Below are 20824 nucleotides of genomic sequence, written 5' to 3'. Positions count from 1 at the left end.
TTTGATTTTTTGTCGTGTTTTCAGCCAAAATATCTTAAATCAAGAAGGATTTTCTAGACAAGTAGAAATTGTGTTGTTTTCAGAAAAAACAAATAATCTTGTTTTCTGTTTGAAATAAGAAAAAACTCACTTAATTTTGACAATTTTTTTCTGAAAACAAGACATTTTTTTACTCGTCTAGAAAATCCTTTTTGATTTAAATTTTTTTAGATATTTTGGCTGGAAACGAGACAAAAAAATCTAAGTAAAAAAAGCATTTTTTTGCAGTGCAATCTTTATTTAACCCAAAATACAAATTGTTGGAAATAATCTGCATGTACATATCAAAAGAAACTGACATTAACAATTATTATTCATTATAAACTCTTAAAAAGTCATGGAAATGTCTTTAACGAATTTACATTTCAAGCCTTCAAATATTTAATTTGAGTAAAATTTTTTTTTAAAGACTTAAATAAATTCATTATTAAATCATTAAAACAACAGTTTTTAAATCTTCTGAAATTAAATAATTTTAATTTGAATAAAATTGCATATAATTTAAAAGTAATATTATTTATTTTAATTTAACTGTTACTATTATTATTATTATTATTATTATTATTATTATTATTATTATTATTATCATTTTTTAAAATTAATATATATTTTTATTTTATTTTACCAGGACATTCCTATTGTGATATAAGTTTTTTTTTTTTTTTTTTTTTTTTTAAATGTGCATGTGAATCAAGTCAGATATAAAAGGCATGAAAGGCCTCACATGGAAAGAACGAGCGATGGAAAGTTTGTTCCCGCCGGCGGCGAAGGCCACGTTTAGTTCAGACAGTGGATTAGGATGAAGCCAAAACACCAGGAGTGTCCTGATAATGCCAGAACACAAGACTAAACAGGTTTAACCTTGACCATCTCAAATAAACCGTCTACTATCAACATTTCCAGTGCCGTGTGTTCAACCTTTAGAAGCTCTCAGGACTTTACTAAACAAACGCTGCTTCATGACTTCATGAGTAAATAAACACTTCCTGCAGCAGTAACTGATTGCTCAGTGAGCAAGAGTGAGGAAATCCATCTAACGTACACGGATTGCATTGGTACAGTTCAACTTTAACACAGATTTGCCTCAATGACACACGACTGGACAAAGAAATATGTCCATAAATGTGTTTGTTTTGACTCTAGAACAAATAAATCCTTTCATAAAGGTTGCAGCAACACACATGCATGCCCATTTCTGCCACTGAATAAAAAATAAAACTATGCAATTTACTTTTTATTCCACAATACTGCATTTTTCTTACATTTTTCTCATACAAGTCCAATTCTGAGCAGAAAAATACACAATTTTCTTACATAGTCCCATTTTCTTCATAATAGTCCCCGAACCTATAGTCAGATACTACTACTTGTTTAAGTATACAGTACACTCACTTAGTTTTGATATTTTTTTCCTTAATATCAAGTAATTAGTCAGCTACCCAGGTAACAAATGTAGCTTATAAAAACATTGTGCAAACATTTCCACTTTTCTTCTCAAGATTAGAATGTTGTTTAAATGTTACAAAAATGTTTCTTACAACATTCTACTGTTAATTTCACCCCAGATATAATGTTATTTGAACATTTATTTTTAATAATTTAAGAACATCAAAAAGTTTTCTTTATGTGATTAGAATGTCATTTAAATGTTATATAAAAGATTTTAGAAAGTTTATCAAATACAAATAACATCATAAGGACATTACATTTTTTTATCTAAAACATTGTGGAAACATTGTTTCTAAAATGTAGCAATTTCCACTTTTCTTCTCAAGATTTAAATGTTGTTTAAATGTTACAAAAATGTATCTTACAACATTCTACTGTTAATTTCACCCCAAATATAATGATCCTAAATATGAAAGAACATCAAAATGTCCAGTTTTCTTTATGTGATTGAAATGTCATTTAAAGGTTATAAAGACGTTTTTAGAATGTTTATCAAATACAAATAACATCATAAGGACATGATCTAATAATATTTTCTCTCAAGTTAATAAGAACATATATCAAAAATATATTTTGACCCTAGACCACAAAACCAATCATATGGGTCAATTTCTTGAATAAAGTTGAAAAAATAAGCTTTTCATTGATGTATAGTTTGTTAAGATAGGACAATATTTGGCTACAGATACAACTATTGGGAAATCTACAATGTGAGGGTGCAAAAAAACCTAAATATTGAGAAAATCGCCTTTAAAGTTGTCCAAATGAAGTTCTTAGCAATGCATATTACTAATCAAAAATGAGGTTTTGATATATTTATAGTAGGAAATGTACTAAATATCTTCAAGGAACATGATATTTACTTAATATCCTAATAATTTTTGGCGCAAAAGAAAAATTTTGACTCACACAATGCATTTTTGGCAATTGCAGGATGTTTTGTGCTTCAAGAAATAAGTGGGATATGAACTCTAAATAGTGAATTTTTCTGCTCAGAATTGGACTTGTAAGTAATTTTGTTTCCAAAGCAAATGTATCTTTAAGGATGTTTAGATATTTGTACTGGAAAACCAGACAGAAATACTGAGAAAGAATCCATCTCCAGCCCGACGCCCACCGATCATAATAATGGCTCTTGTTTGCGAAGCTTTTTTCAGACACACAAACGCTGGGTAATTTGTGACGGCCGTCTGAGGGAGTCTGAGTCTGTTTTGAGCTCGGCGTGAGGCTGAGAAACCTCGCTGAATGAGCGCATTGTGTTGAGAAGGACAAAGACGCGCGGGAGGGGAGAGAGACAGACAGAAAGAGGAAGACCTGCAAACGTTTTGTGCTCACTAATCTTATTAGCAGACTCAACGTGTTGGCAAAAAAACAACGTCCTGTTTGTGATCACACTGTGATGTTTAGAAGAGAGAAACATACGGGAACGCACTGATATGGCAATGCTACAGCTCAACCAATCAAAACACCCTGTGCTTTAATCTAAGAGACAAAAATAAACATTCTAAAATATGCAAACGACCTATTATCATATTATAATCATGCAAATACGCATGCACTTAGTCAACACTTTATGAAGAAATGTTTCTTTTATAGGTTTAAAATCCATCCAAGTTATTCCTAAAAGCACAAACAGGCCTGAATGAGAATCGCCGATTGAAAACACTGAGAAAATCTCATCAACAGCTCAGCTGAGAAACTCCAATGTTCAACAAAATATGCACTCTTTTTGAGCCTTTTTAAAGATAAACTGGCTCAGAAAATGTCAAGGACAAAGCATATCTCTCTATTTATTTAAGAGCCAAGGTTGCCACGGTCATGGAAAACCTGGATATATGAGGAAATCAGGAAGTGTGCGCTGGAAAATTCTTGAATATGATTAAACTCATGATAAAAATCTTGGAAATGTCTAAAATAAATATACAGTTTTCTTGTTGCATCAAGCTTTAAAATTAAACATAGCAATTAAAAACATTAAAACATGGTTTTAAAATTAAACATAATAGTAGATATATATATTTAATAACAAGATTATTTTAATTGCAATAAATTTAAAATTTATTAGATATTTAATTTTATTTTATTTTATTTTATTTGATTATTTAATTTTAACAAGTCAGAATTATCTCAACCTACATGGAGGCCTTTAAATACAGCCAAAAAGGTTGCAATCACTTAAACTAAAAATTATTAAACATGACAAACTACATCAGTCAGGCAAGTCAATTAAATAAAAAAAAAAAAAAAATCTAAATATTGAGAAAATCGCCTTTAAAGTTGTCCAAATTAAGTTCTTAGCAATGCATATTACTAATCAAAAATTACGTTTTGATGTATTCATGCTAGGAAATTTACAAAATGTCTTCGTGAAACATCTGGAAGATCGTTATTTAAAATCCTAATGATTTTTAGCATAAACATTTTTGATCATTTTGACCCATACAATGTACTTTTGGACATTGCTACAAATATAAGGACAAAAAAAGTTATAATAATGTTCCATGACTATTACTTTAAGAATGTTTTGCCCTAACATTTATATACTTTATATGACTAAACACTAACCACAAAACCTTAACAGAAAACATTCTGCATTTTTAGAATTAAAGATACACATTTATTTACTTCATATTTATAGTGGCGTCACGAAAAGGGGGTTTAAAAAGGTTTTGCCAGGTTTATCTTACTTCTCGGTATGGGTCAAAGACGTAAAAAAGGGTTTAAGCAGAAAAACAACAAGTGTAATAGTTATTGTTTTTCCCCCCCAAAAATAAAAATTTTCTGTTTAATTTCATTGCACTTTTGTTTCTGTTTTTCTGAGCAAAAAATAAACATCAATTATTTCTCCCGAATTTACAGACGACACCCACTAAAATGTCATTTAGTGTCAATCTTGTCAGGCATATTTATAACAAAAATCAATTTATGACATATTAAAAGATGATTGCTTTCACCCCAAATACTAATTAATTGTAATTCTAAATTTTTACAATTTGCCACTATCCTAAGTTTTGCCCATTTGTCAGTAAGATTTTTTTTCTCATTTAAAAAAAACAATAAAATGTAATATGCTTCCTCATTCATTTATATATTTTAATACGCACAAGTCAGAATAAGCATGTTGTTGGAATCTGTATATAAATATTGTTACACTGAATAACAATGTAACATTATTTCAACCAAATTTTGACATTTTATTCTCCAAAACCTTATGAAAACACTAAAAGTAGACACTTTACTTACATTTAATGTGCTTTCTATGGACATAAAATCACTTTTGTACATTTTGTAAAACACACACACACACACACACACACACACATAGAGTCAAATCCTTCCAACCGCAGGCGTTTCTTCACACGCCAGCACATGCCATCCCGACACGCGGACATATGTGGGCTCACAGGGTCAGCTGGGGATACGGGATAAACTCCCATAAAGCCGCTGGTCGGAGTTAACGTGATCTCCGTGCCGCCTGCAGCCAAGCGTCAATCATCCTGCCGAAGCCACGCCCACCACAGACAACATCAGCATCAGACACATTCCTCAAGCAGGTGTGCTGCAGACGGGTGGAGCAGACTCACTTATATGAGCCACAAACACGAGACTCACTGTCTGCTGCATGTTGAATGGTAGATTGCTTAATAAACAGATGAATACTTTATTAATGAATCATTTCTGACATGTTTCACTCAGTTTGAACAAGAGCTGTGCTTGATTGACAGCCCTAGTGATGGTAACTAAGGTGGGCGGGGCTTAGTGGGAGAGCAAAGGATTTGAGTCACATGACCTCCTGCTGTCTAATCACACCTGCCGACCATAAACCATCAGATACCGATCGACGCTAACCTCTGACCTCTGACCTCCTGTGCTAACGACACACACGCAAAATGTTCAAAAGCACCTTGTTATCTATAAATAAATGTTCTGAACTCAATGAGCTTTAGAACTGGAATTCCCATTAGAAATAGGTCATTTGTTTTAGTCAATTATCCACCGTCTGAGCTTCTCATTAAAGGTTAATATGTGGTTTGATCATTTACTGTAGAGGACAGAGTCTACCCTGCTAAAGGAGAACAACTAAATCAGACACAACTGAGATTTCACCTTGCTGCAATAATACTATAGATGACATCTCAATCAGTTAGACGAAAGAACACATCCGTTTCTAGTTTTAGTTGCTCACGAGTTAAAAAAATTGAAACATAAATAAAAAATAAATAAAAATAAAAACCAAGATCTGTGCAATACATTTTTTGTTTCTAAATGGAGATTAGTGACATTTGCTGAAGTCTCTTCTAATTATCAGATGTTTCTCTTGAGAAAAAGAGCCTTTTAATCTAACAAACATCTTCTCTAGAGTTTTAGATCTCATGTGTCTCAAATAATGTTTAGATTTGCTAAGATATTAAAGTCAGAGATCTCAAGATGAACTCAAATATTACACCTCACGACTTTATTATTTAGTATGCTATTGTAGTTTTTATGAATATTTTTTTTAATTAATGTAATTTTAGTAATTTTGTTGATTTTATAATTTTTAAAATATTTTCAAAGTCAATTTTATTTTATTTTTTATTGTTATATTTGATTTATTTATTAAAGTTTTATATATTTTATTTTATTCCAGCTAATATTTATTTTATTTCTAAGTTATTAAATTTTTTTAAATGGTTGTATTTTAGTGACTTATATGATAACACTGGTTTGGATTTTTCCAGAGGAATTGTAGGAGAATCAAAGCAGGCACTGTAAGCACTGACACACAATAAACATAATTTATAATAGTTGATGTAAAAATGTCAACATGCCTTTTGAGCCATGAATTAGCAACATCTGAAGAAAACTGTTAAAAATCAACTACAGAGCAATGACTTCAATACTGTATGTGAGTAACTGGGTTGAATTATGAGACTGAACATTAACCGCTGCAATCAGCCACTGGAAAAAACCCAAACCAGATCAATCCAAGTCTCTTACGCTCATCAAAGTTCCATTTATTTGTTTAAAAAAGCAGAACAAAGGTAATATTATAAAATATTATTGCAATACAAAATTAGCTTTTTTTAATATACTTTAAAATATAAAAATATATAATTTATTTTTGCGATGCAAAGCTGAATTTTTATCAGCCATTACTCCAGTTTTCAGCGTCACATGCTCCGTCAGAAATCATTCTAATATACTGATTTATTACTTTTATTATCAATGTTGGAAAAAGTTCTGCTGCTGAATATTATTTGTAACCTGTGATACTTTTTTAGGATTCTTTGATGAATAAAAGGTTAAAAAGAACAACATTTATTCAAAATAGAAATCTTCTTTAACAATATAAGTTGTTACTATCACTTTTTATCAATTTAACACATCCTTGCTGAATAAAAGTATTCATTTCTTTCAAAGAGAGAAAGAAAGAAAAAAATGTACACACCCCAAACTTTGAACAAGGAGTTTATTGTTACAATGTTTTTTTTTTTTTAAACATTTTATTGATCAAAGAATCCTGAAAAAAGTATCACAGGTTAAAAAAAAATATTAAGCAGCACAACTGTTTCCAGCATTGATAATAAATCAGCATATTAGAATAATTTCTGAAGGATCATGTGACACTGAATACTTTCGAAATAATGCTAAAAATTCAGTTTTGCATCACAGGAATAAATTATCTTTTAAAGTATATTAAAGTAGAAAACCACTATTTTTAACTGCACTAACGCCTTGATGAGCAGAAAAGTCTTTCTGATCCCAAACTTGTGTATACATTCATGTATTAGTGTCTACTGTATAATCCTTTACTATTGAAAGCAGCTTCATCTTATTTGATTATTTGCTTTTATTTGGATCTTGGTGGACAAAGAATACGATCAGATGATTCATATCAAATCAATGAATCAGTATGAATCAGTGTAAAACAGATTCACATTTTGAGTCAAAAATACAGACTCAATCTAACATTCAGATTGTAAACCAGTGTATAAATGACCCAATCTGCTAAACTCTCACTCACTGTCCACTTATAAACACAGCATCCTCTGTGACATCATATTGACCCTCAGTGGAGCCGTGCGATTGGTCAGTCAGGCTCGGTTCTGTCCCATGTGACCATCAGATAAATGTGTCCATCTGCTGAGCTCTCGTCACATTTACATGCGAATACAACACTGTGATTGGGAAGAGTGTTATCAGAGCAGCTCAGGACCTGTGTATATGTGTGTGTGTGTGTGTGTGTGTGTGTGTGTGTGTGTGTGAGCCCATGATCAGACAGGCCAGAACGACACCCCAGGGACACACACACACACACACACACACACACACACACACACACACACACACACACACACATATACACACACACACACACACACACACACACACACACACACACACACACACACACACACACACACACACGCGCCTGAGGACGGGGATATGGAGATCAACTCGTATCTCCAGCTAACAAGGTGTCAGGATGAGACACTCAGTCTCACCAAAACACATCACATTAACACCAATGTCAAAAGAAGAAGAGAAACCAATAAATCATATTTTGAATCCATTTCATTTTTTAGCATTGTGATACCATTTTAATTATTAAGTTTAAAATGTTTTACCCTCAAATTTGCATTGTAATAATGCAAAAATAACATGTAATACGTTTTAACATAATTTTTTGTAGGGATGCACCGAATGTTAATGAAAAATGAAAATAGCAAAAAAAAAAAGCTATTTTGGGGTTTGGCCACATAAGTGAAAAGGCATTTATTTGTACATTAAAAACACATGCCTGATTCAAGAAGGGGGTCTTAAAAATGGCAAAAGAATATTAATTCTTAATTAATGTCTACTAATGTCTACAAATGTTCAGTAAACATTTTTAAATAGTTGTTTTGTAATTGATTTTTTTTTTTGAAAAGCAAGACAAAACTGTAAAAAGCACATTTTGGCCATTTATTTTATGCAATGGTGAAAAAAAATTGGCAAAATGCATGGCAAAAACACGAAAAACCGTGTTCGGTAATCGGCTTTCGGCCCAGTGTTTAATTTTGTTCGATGCAACTCTAGTTTTTTGCTGTAATTGTCAACTGAGTATTTTTTTATTTATTTAGATTTTCAGACTATATTTAACATAAATGGTTCATAGAGCAATATTTTTAGCCTTATATTCGGTATATAGTACACTACAGTCATCTATAAATATTTTAATTTTCTCATGTTTTTTTTCACTGATTTTCTCAAAGTGTAAACTTAAAAATAAATAAATACATAAATCTAATTTATTTTTGTGATGCAAAGCTGATTTTTTTATCAGCCATCACATGATATCATTCAAATATACAGATTTATTACTTTCATTATCAATGGTGGAAACAGTTACTGCTTAATATTTTTCTGAACCTGTGGTACTTTTTTAGGATTCTTTGATGTTAAAAAGAACAGCATTTATTCAAAATAGAAATCTTAAACAAACCTTAAAAAACAACATAAAGAGTCCCTAAAAAAAAAAAGTGCACACAGTAAACTTCTTTATGCCCTCAGGTAACTATTCACATGCACATGGGGATTTTTTTGCATGCTTATGCATTACAAGTTCTAGTTTTACATAACCTATTTCCTTTGTGCATCACTGCCATCTTGCTTTGAATAAAACAAGAGCATGGGTGCACATGAATTAACAGAGATCTACTTGCTCAAAATTTGGCTTTTCTTATTGTAGTACCTCTAATATCAAGGCCTAATGTTCAATTTAATACGGTGGAGAAACCATGACATGAAATAGGCTGTTGGCATAAAATTAGCCAAGTTAAAAGGTCTATAAAAAAGACTGGAACTGTAAAAAAAGGGCTTAAAATGTGGCTTTCACTAGGGCAGCATGACATTTTTCAAAGCCTCAGATGTCTTTAATGCAAAGTCTGTTGGCGGCCAAGAAACCACACCATGAAATAGGCTGATGAAACAATGTGCGTTGTCTTATATGCTAAGTTTAATGGTTTCTTGTTCGCACATAAAAGACTGCATATTTTTTATTTTTGCAAAGGTCCTTAAGGCTATGTTACACAGTGCAGAGAATATAGTGAGAAGAAACACAAAATGCTTATAACCTGCTTTTTGCCATATGCTACTTTCTTTTTTTCATACTTTTCCAGAGCTGGAAAATAATTAAATCAAATTCCATACTTTTTCAAATGTTTTTGAAAGAAGGTTCAAGGCTGCATTTATTTGCTTAAGAAAAACTGTTATATTGCAATATAAAATAATGTTTTTTTTATTTTAATATTCTTTAAAATATAATTTATTTCTGGGTTGCAAAGCTGAATTTTCATCAGCAAAATGAAAACGTGCACCTTGAATTCATTCAGTCATATTTGACGGTCACTAAAGAATCACTAAACAAATGCCATGAAACCTTACTTATTGTACAAAAAAGTTATTTTCATTAAATTTTAATTTTCTTTTATAAAAGACTAAACTAAATAGGGGCAAAAGTCTGTAAACAAAGGCATTTTTCCATACTCTGCTTTCTTTTTTCCATACTTTTCCAGAGATGGAAAATACTTGAATTAAATGCCACACTATTCCAAACCACGTAATTTAAATAATTACTTTTTTTTTTTTTGCACATAAATACTGAGAATATGTGTTTAACTGGCAAGGAAATGAAAAAGCAAATAATGAATTTATATTTTCTCAAAATATAAATTCTTCTACTCTTCTTGTGAATTATGAGGCAGATGTGTTCCTGACAGGTCTAATGATATTCATCCAGGTGTGGACGAGTGACAGACAGAGAAACAGGTGTGTAAATTCTCAACCTTTCATCTCTATAATACAGTTTCTGCGGTGAGATCTCAACAGCAGTGAATTACATTGTTTTCTACTTTATTTTAAACAGTAATACATTGGTATTAGAGCTCATATTTTCTATTTTACTTAAACAAATGAAACACAAGCTGTTTCAAATACACACCGCATCCGGTTTCAAACACATCAGACACTTCCAGTGCAAATGTGTTTATATTATTTAAATTGAACTGTGTAATATTACTATTGTGTGTGTGTGTGTGTGTGTGGCATTTACTCAGCGCACACACACACACACACACACACACACACACACACACACACACACACACACACACACACACACACACACACACACACACACACACACACACAAAGAGCCATGTGATGAAGATGTCTGTTCCCACAGAGACTGTTGCCACGACGCACCCCCGCGTCGCTCTGCTGCCATGACAACGGTCAGCCTCACACCCATTAACCCCAGTGTCCTCAGGGAGAAAGTCTTTCATTGAGTCTCTCACATCAGATCCACACACACCACAGCATTACCATTATTACTGCATATGAAATATACGCTCATGTATAATGCTGACACAACTGAGACCTCATTTAGATTTAACTACTACCCAATACTCACTCAAAAATACACTGCCACCGCTCAAAAGCTTGGGATCGGTAAGTAATGTTTTTTAAAGAAGACTCTTCTGCTCATCAAGGCTGCATTTATTTGATTAAAAATACAGGGGAAAAAATTTAAAATTGCAAAATGTTATTACAATTTAAAATAACATTTTTTATTTTATTATGCTTTAAAATATAATTTATTCCTGCGATGCAAAGCTGAATTTTCAACAGTGTCAGATGATCCTTCAGAAATCATTTCAGGATTTTTTGATGAATAACAAGTTAAAAAGAACAGCATTTATTCAAAATAAAAAAAAATCACTTTTTATTAATGTAACACATTCTTGTTGAATAAAAGTAATTTCTTAAAAAAAAAAGAGAATAAAATTGTGCTGAACAGTAGTTAAAAAAAAAGAATCCTTTCTATTTTAAATAAATGCTGTTCTTTTCAACCTTTTATTGATTAAAGAATCCTGAAATAATATCACAGGTCCCAACAATATATTAAGCTGTTGTCAACATTAATAATAATAAACCAGTATATTAGAATGATTTCTGAAGAATCATGTGACACTGAAGACCAGAGTAAAGAGGCTAAAAATTTAGATTTGTATCACAGGAATAAATAATATTTTAAAATATATTCACATAAAAATGGTTATTTTAAACTGAAATAATATTTCACAATTGTACAGTATTTTCTGTATTTGTGATCAAATAAATGCAGCCTTGATGAGCAGAAGACTTTAAAAGTCTTTAAAAACCATTAAAAATCTTACTGATCCCAATATACAAATATTTAAAAACATAAAACTAAATTGCATGCACTAAAAATCTTCTGTGATATAAATAGGCTGTATTCTATATTCCTAAGTGAAATGAGACATCAAAATAAGATAGTGTGCAGTATAAATGATGAATAACTGTTTATTATTTGAGTAATCTGGTATCTGCTATCCAATAACAGCCTAATCCGATCAACACAAATCATTGAATGCATGATTACATTATTCAGTCCTGATCCTGTCTCTGATATATCACATATCCATGGATAATATGAGATCTGAGACTGATGGACGATGGAGAGATCATATTCACATCTGACTTCACATAAACCTTCAACATCAGTGATGCACTTTTTGCTTTCATTAAACCAGACGATCTTCTGGCCAAACTCATACTGTAAAATGATGGCTGGTGTTTTTATAATCGCAGTAAAACACTATTTTAATAACGCAGAGACAATACCACAATCCTTCAATCGCTCCTGCTCTCGCTGCAAATGTAGGTCAGCGGCAAACAGACGAATTACTACAAACGGGAGCCAGATGAATCTGAGACTGCACACACACACACGCACACACACACACACACACACACACACACACACACACACACACACACACACACACACACACACACACACACACACACACACACACACACATGTTGGGTTTACATGTTTTATGGGGACATTCCATAGGTGTAATGGTTTTTATACTGTACAAACCGTATTTTCTATCGCCCAAACCCTACCCTACACCTAAACCTAGCCCTCACAGGAGATTGTGCAAACTTTTACTTCCTCAAAAAAACTCATTGTGCATGATTTATAAGCCTGTTTCCTCATGGGGACCTCAGAAATGTCCCCACAAGGTCAAAATTTACTGGTATTCCTATCCTTGTGGGGACATTTGGTCCCCACAACGTGATGAATACCAGGTACACACACACACACACACACACACACACACACACACACACACACACACACACACACACACACACACACACACACACACACACACACACACACACACACACACACACACACACACACACACACACACACACACACACACACACACACATTCTGTAATTTAGCACAAACAGTGGATGTCCGCTTTGGGAGTAAACAGGAGCAGGAAGCAAAAAGAAACGCCCATGAGCCACATTACTGAAGAAAGACAGTATGTTTTAGTACAAAATGACTCTTAAAAAAAGTTATTAAATCATTTTACATTTTATTTTTATTCATATTTATCTAAAGGGACTTAAAAGTGAGGAAAATTGCATGCAAGGTCAAGTATTGAAAAGAAAATACTATTTCAGTCTTTCTTGATCAAAATGTAATGTGCATCTGTAAATTTACTAGCATTAGAGAGAGAAAAAAAAGATTACTGAAATGTTTTTTTTTTCAAAGATTACTGAAGAAAATACTATTCTTGTATGATTTTATGTTTAAATCAGTGTTTCTTTATAAATATCTGTAACATTTACTAGTAATAGAAAGTTACATATAACTTAATTAGAAGTAAACATTTTTAAAGTAAAAAACTTTAATTTTTTTAGTTATTAAAAAAACTAGCAATTTTTTTTAAGAAAATACAAATTTTAGTCTTTCTGCTTTGAAATTCAATGTTTAGTTTTGTGTTACTTGTGTTACAAATGGTTTCCAAGTAAATATGTGAAAAATTACAAGTAATTTTTTTTAGAAAGATTGATGAAGTAAATTGAACAAGAAAATACTTTTGAATTAGTTTTACTTGTAATTAATTCAATGTGTTACTTACAATCTTTAAAAATAAAGATTACGGAAGTACACTCTTAAAAATAAAGGTGCTTCACGATGCCATAGAAGAACCTTTTTTTTGTCTAAATGGTTCCATAAAGAACCTTTACATCTGAAGAACCCTTCTGTTTCACAAAAGGTTCTTTGTGGCAAAAAACAGTTCTTCAGATTATAAAAAGGTAAGAAATAGAATCTTTGACCAAATAGTTCTTTGTGGAACTAAAAATGGTTCTTTTGTGGCAAGATCCTTTTAAAGCACCTTTATTTTGAAGTCTTTCTATTTCAAAATTCAATGTTTAATTCAGTGTTACTTGCTGTTTCTTTGTATTTTAACAGCAATTTCTGAGCAAAAAAAAAATCCAAATAAAAATTAAAAAAATTACAAGCAATTTTTTGGGAAGTAAATATTACAAGAAAAAATACTGCTTTAATTTTACATCAAAATTGAGTTAAGTGTTACTTACCATTTCTTTGTTTAAAAAAACACTCTTAAAAATAAAGATGATTTCACATATGTGCATTCAACATAAATAAAATAAAGATGCTTCACTATTTCTTACCTTTTTATAATCTGAAGAACTGTTTTTTGCCACAAAGAACCTTTTGTGAAACAGAAGGGTTCTTCAGATGTAAAGGTTCTTTATGGAACCATTTAGACAAAAAAAAGGTTCTTCTATGGCATCGTGAAGCACCTTTATTTTTAAGAGTGTACTTCCGTAATCTTTATTTTTAAAGATTGTAAGTAACACATTGAATTAATTACAAGTAAAACTAATTCAAAAGTATTTTCTTGTTCAATTTACTTCATCAATCTTTCTAAAAATAAAAAGGTAAAAAAAGATGGTTCTTTAAAGAACCTTTGACTGAATGGTGTGTGTAATTTGTAATGTGTAATTATTTGTAAATTTACTAGTTATTTTTTGCTGAAATTGCTCCAAAGTACATGTGGACTCCATTTATTAATTTACTAGATGCTTTCATCCATATGAAGATTATTAAATCCGATCCATCATATGATGCAATAAATATGAGAAGTGCTAGTAATACAAAGTTTCACACAGTACAAGCATACTAAATCCTAAAGCAGTTTTTCTGAGTGCATAAATTGCGTTTTTAAGCTGAATGAATAGATTGAGACACAAAACCCCGAGCATCACGTCATTGACCCACAAACGCAGGTTATTTTCCTGAACAACTCAACCTGCTGACGTCTGTACTGTGATTCTCACGCTACTGTTTCAACATCATCTCTATTTCCAGATCAGCTGCAGACGGATTGTGTGATGAATCCTCACAGCAGAATGAGAGGAAGGCTGGAAACGCTGAGGAAGGAGAGCAGAGACGGGGCGCGGCTCACTCGCTCTCTTTCTCTTTCTCTCTCTCCAGAGGAACGCTAAATATAGAACGGCCGAGAGGAGAAACCCACGAGACCACGACACATCTGCAGTCCTCCAGCTACAATTACTGCATCTCATGCACTACAACTCAACAGGCCTGTTTTAAGAAGAAACATTTTCTAGAGTCCTAGTTGTTCCAATCGTCTTCCATTATGGAGAATGCTTCTGTCAACCTTCAATGCAGCAGATTTGTTTCTGAACTCTTCTCTAGATCATCGCCTTAACGCAAGTCTGTCACTGAGCTCTACAGGCAGTTATCTTGGTTTTTGCTCTGATCTGCATTTTCAGCTGTTAGACCTTTTCTGAGAGGTGTGTGTCTTTCTAAATCAGACTCATTCAAATGAATGTACCACAGTTTAACTCCACTCCAAGTGTAGGAACATCTAGAAGCAATATGAATGCTCCTGAGATACATTTCGAGTGTCCCAGAAAAGGTTATGAATACTTATGCAACGGGATCTTTTCAGCTTTTTATTTCTAATAAATTTGCAAAGTTGTTACAAACCTGTTTTGTGCTTTGTCATTATGTTGTATGAGATGTAGATTGATGTGGGGAAAAACTAATTTAAAGCAGTTTAACATAAGGCAGCAACATAACAAAATGTGAAAAAAAATGAATACTTTTGCAAGGCACTGTATCAGAAACCAGGCAAAAAACTGTTCATTTGTTTATAAAAGCTGAACAAGAAGCATTCACTTAACAGATCAGGAAGACAATACCTGCAGCTGCTTCACATTTTTTGTAGCACTTTTCACAACACCAATCATCTAAAAGCTGCTTTCTAGGGCTGTGCAAGTTCTCGAAATTTGGAAATTCGATTTCTACTTCAAACGAACATGAAAATGCAGTAATCGAAATTATTATTGCGCCCCATTCTGCCCCTTACCAGTGGTGCACTTTCGCTCCTCCATAAAAGCCTAATTTCACATGCAAATCTGCAAAATCATGTAACGTGACTTTTATAAAATGTAACGTGCTTTATTAATGTTTCTTTGAAGGAAAACTTGCGCTGTTCTGTGTATGCGTTCAGAGATGGAGCAGAACATGGACATGTAAAGTAGGGCTGCTCGATTCTGGCAAAAATCATAATTACGATTATTTTAGTCAATATTGTAATCACAATTATTTAACACGATTATGACTGGTTCAAAACTTTATATTAGCGAATAATTTAAAGATTAAAAAAATACAAATAAAAAAAGTGCTTAAAAATATATATATATTCAATACGAATACTTATATGCAAGTCTAAAGTAGTCAAACAAAACTACAGAAATTAAATGTAATTATTTGAATGTAAAATATATATTTTTTTATGTATTGCTTTATTGTATTTAAATGTTCAGGTATTTTTGTTATAAGAAAATAGTTATTAAACCTGTTCTACTGTATTATTACACCACTTTTTTTGGAAATAAGTTTCAATATGGTGATAATAGCGTATACCATGACAAAAGCATTATCAATTAATCACAACATGAAAAATGATAGCGGCATATCCCTATGCATATGGCATATTTGTACTTTTTTTATTTAAAGAAACCAAACCAATGTATCGTTGACTCGAGAAAAAACATTTTCTTCAGTTTTTCTATAAAATTATGGCATGCAGTTGTCTCAAACAATGTTATAAAGCTATTTAAAACATCAATCAATGTAAATTGTGATAATCGTATTTAATAAACACAATTACAATTTCAAGGGAATAATCAACAATTATGATTTTATGTCATGATCTTGCAGCACTATATCACATACGAATCACTGATTATGAATTCATATTTATGCACCAATAAACAGCAATAGATTTCACTCACCCACCAGAGAATTATTATATATCATGCACAAGTGAAAACTGTAAGCTTATTTGATTTGATTATAAAAGCATACCTAAACATTAACTCATGATTTGAGGAAGCACTGATTTCACAGATCAGTTTAATTTTGTAGCACTGTTCATAACACAAAAGATTTCAAAGCAGCTGTACAGTAAATGGCTGTTTCAGATGTTTTCAATGCAGAAAATGACCTGTCTGATCGCAGTGCACAGGTGTGAAGGTTACAGCATCGTTACTCTTGCTCTGGGACTAGGCTGCGGTGGTTCATGAGGGACTGCGAAGGTCAGAGGTCAAATCTAACAACTAAAAACATCTGTCATGTAATATGGATGCGCAATTCACAGCGATCTCATTATAAAGACCCTCCGTGGGGCCAAACACACTTCCTGTGGATTGTATATACCATCGGTTTCGTACGACTCAAACTCACTGGACACAAGATTGTGAACGACTGCTGGTCTAACAGAACGTTCAATAAAACACATGAAATTCGTTGTTATATTGTAACTTTAATTTTGAAAAAATCCTGCAATTTGCTCTTGAACATTGGCTATTTCTGGGCCAGCTCTACAGGGAGGTTTTGCACAAACTCATCCTGATTATACAGAAAGCTGTTGTGTTGGCCGCGAGCATCGCTCACCTGCTGACACGCATGTTACAGCCAACAAAGCCTCTCATTCAGAGCACAAACCCGCGGCTCGACTCAAAGCGCGCCTCTCAATGCCTGCCATACCAGTGCTGCTAATGTGACCTTTACAGACCTACAGTTCTCAATACAAGCGGATGACAATGGCTAATTGGAGCACAAATAACAGACAACACGCAATATGACGTTTATGCAAGGTACAGATGAAAACAAACAACTCTGTGGCAGTTTATATTACATAAACAAGTCATATTGAAATATTCATTGCTGACCATATGTGACCCAGAAAACCAGTCTTAAGTAGCACAGGTATATTTGTAGCAATAGGCAAAAATACATTGTATGGGTCAAAATAATCAATTTTTCTTTTATGCCAAAAATCATTAGGATATTAAGTAAAGATCTTGCTCCATGAAGATATTTTGTAAGTTTTCTACCATAAATATTTCAAAACGTATTTTTTGATTAGTAATATGCATTGCTAAGGACTTCATTTGGACAACTTTAAAGGTGATTTTCTCAATATTTAGATTTTTGTGCACCCTCAGATTCTAGATTTTCAAATAGTTTTTTTAAACCAAATATTGGAACGCTTATTTATTCATCTTTCAGATGATATATAAATCTCAATGTAAAAAAGAGGCCATTATGACTGGTTTTGGGGTCCAGGGTCACATTTACAACCAGACACTTTTTATTTGGCTATTAGATATGGTAAAAACAGTGTATAACCCAAACCATCACTCAAACATTTTTAGTTAATAATTAGTGCAAAATGTGCAATTACTATTGCAACCATTTTATCAGTGGATATAAATATTTATAAGAAAGTATAAAAATTCTTTGGATTAATTTTGAGAAAAAAGTAAAAGCAGGTCATGATTGTTTATTTTACATCTTTCAATTTAACTTTAACATTATTGGCTATTGGAAATAATGCTTCCTCTGATTGAAAAACACCCTTGAGCCATTTCAGAAAAATACATAAACATTAAGATGCAGATTAAAGATCTTCAACAGGCAGAAGAATACATAAATGCCATTTTTTTTTAGCTTGATCATCCAGTCCTGGTTCTAAACACTATAGTATATACAGAATGTGTCCTAAACACAGCTGAAACAGCCTCAAGTCTTTCTGCTTTAACATTTGTGACCCTGGACCACAAAACCAGTCATTAGTGTCAATTTGTCAAATCTGAAAGCTGAATAAATAAGCTTTCCATTGATGTTAGCATAGGACAATATTTGGCTGAGATACAACTATTTAAAATTCTAGAAGCTGAGGGTGCAAAAAAAATCTAAATATTGAAAAAATTGCCTTTGTAAGTTGTCCAAATGAAGTTCTTAGCAATGCATATTACTAATCAAAAATTAAGTTTTGATGTATTTACAGTAAGAAATTTACTAATTTATCTTTGCTTAATGATTTTTGGGAAAAAAAAAAAAAATCAATAACTTCAACCCATACGATGTATTAACTTAAGGTTTTGTGGTCCAGGGTCACATTTGTCCTCGAGTGTGAGACACCTGTCAAACCTCTATTTTCTCAGACCGTTTGGTGGCAAGACCAACCAAACCACAATCCACCAAATGTGAAAGCAATTAAACACTGTTCCTAACAGCCAATCAATATCTCCACTCTGTAACACAAACAGCAACATCCCATTACAGCCGCAAAAATGACTCTACATGAGCTTCAGGCCAATGTTGTTCACATCTTTGTTTACTTCTTCCTTATACTGACAGTAATGGAATCTGTGTGTAATACCATGGTATTAGTGATTACAATATTCATGGTACCCCAATGCACATCCTTAAATTCCCTAAAAACACAGGACCAATTTTTTTAAAAGTCTGGGAATGGTAAAAATACATTGACTGAGCCACACACTGACTGCGGTGGGGAAAATGACAGGCTTAGACCAAGGCAGAGACAATGTCTTACAGTAAAAATAAACTTAAACAGATAGTTAGCGTTTATAAATAGCGTGTTCCTCGAAACACAATGTAGCTCCAGTTGAGTCCAGTCGCCATCTTTGGGGGCGTTCACACACAACGCGTTCCTCTGAACAGAACGCAACAGAATGCAATTATCGATATTAGCGCGATGATTCATTTGAATGAGTCACATATTTAAAAAATCGCTTAACAAAGGCTGAGGAAAGATCAAACACATTCCGACGTCAGAAAAATCATCTTCTCCCCACACACACACACACACACACACACACACACACACACACACACACACACACACACACACACACACCCAGTTACGACAACACGGTCTGATTTACTCGATGAAAAGCTCAGGGAGGACTGAATCATAATTTGGAATCAATCCCAAAGGGATCCTGCTGAATAAAACTCCTATTTTCCTGTTTTCGTTTGGTTCCTAGAGGATTCGCGTTTGATCCCATTATAATTCCTGTTGTTTGATCCCAACCCAGCAGGCCACTCTACACATTCCTCCATTAACTGGCTGGACCAAAACAGAATCTCTATAAAACAGAATGTAAATATGTGAATCACTAAATCAGTCACATTAAGCGTTTAAACCCCGCGGCAGTTCACTATCTCACCTTCAGACTGACAGTTTGTTTATTAAATGTTACATCGTCTATCTGTTACAATGTATCTCTGCTCATCCTGTATGTCGGATATAAAATATCGCTCATGTAACAAGCCCAGTGGCGCGGAACGTTCCGCAGAGCGATTATTCCCACTAATATTCCCACTAATGTTATTATATAACTACAAATACACCATGGTTAAATATTAACCCGTATTCTGGTTGGAAAACGACATCAATAACAGAAAGATACAATGTATCGAAACGAACGTTCCATCTCGGCTCAATCGCACTGCGGCCGTTCTAATGTATCATTCGCCGCGATGATGGTTACATTGAATCGACTAGTTGCTTCATCCTCTTTGATCAGCGTTCGGCGTCGCTTTTGTCGATTTCTTACCTCAACAGCGAGCGTCGATGTCGCGGCCATCAGTAATATGAAAAGCTCTCGACACCCCATTCTGCGTTTCTTCTGTGAGCTTCCAGCAAACTGCGACGGTCTGTATCGAGTAAATATCCGCTTGGGGTAAAATGTCGGTGTGTGGATCGCTTCGGCTCTGAGAGGAATGCGATGCGCCTGCGATGGCGAGTCAGAACAGCGCGTCACCTGACCGGACAACCAGCGAATGAACATGTACGGGAGGGGGAGCAGGGAATACTGGATTACACTCCAAATACTGGCAATTACAATTAAAATAAATTGAAAGATTACACTGGTTTACTTGTAGTTATTTTTCTTTTAGTTTAAATATATTTTGTTATTTATTTCATATGGATTTGTATATTTATTCGTTTTTATTAGGCCTACATAAAATTATTCTTATTTGTTTTAGCTTTTCATCTTACATCCATTTAATAGTAATAGCTAAAATAGTTTACTCTTCATC

The 20824-nt window shown here is 33.1% G+C and overlaps 1 protein-coding gene across 1 annotated transcript in view; it reads right to left on the bottom strand.

Moving 5' to 3' along the window:
• The window catches only part of appa (amyloid beta (A4) precursor protein a), a 44079-nt gene extending 23547 nt beyond the window's left edge, over positions 1–20532 (bottom strand). The window contains exon 1 of the mRNA XM_073842959.1: positions 20338–20532. Coding sequence (XP_073699060.1) covers positions 20338–20397 — 60 coding nt within the window. The 5' untranslated portion in view covers positions 20398–20532. The remainder of the gene's footprint in view (positions 1–20337) is intronic.
• Positions 20533–20824: the final 292 nt, after the last annotated feature.

Source organism: Garra rufa, chromosome 6 (assembly GCF_049309525.1).
Source record: "Garra rufa chromosome 6, GarRuf1.0, whole genome shotgun sequence".
In the NCBI taxonomy this organism is placed as follows: Eukaryota; Metazoa; Chordata; class Actinopteri; order Cypriniformes; family Cyprinidae; genus Garra; species Garra rufa.
This window is presented reverse-complemented; position numbering and strand designations above follow the sequence as displayed.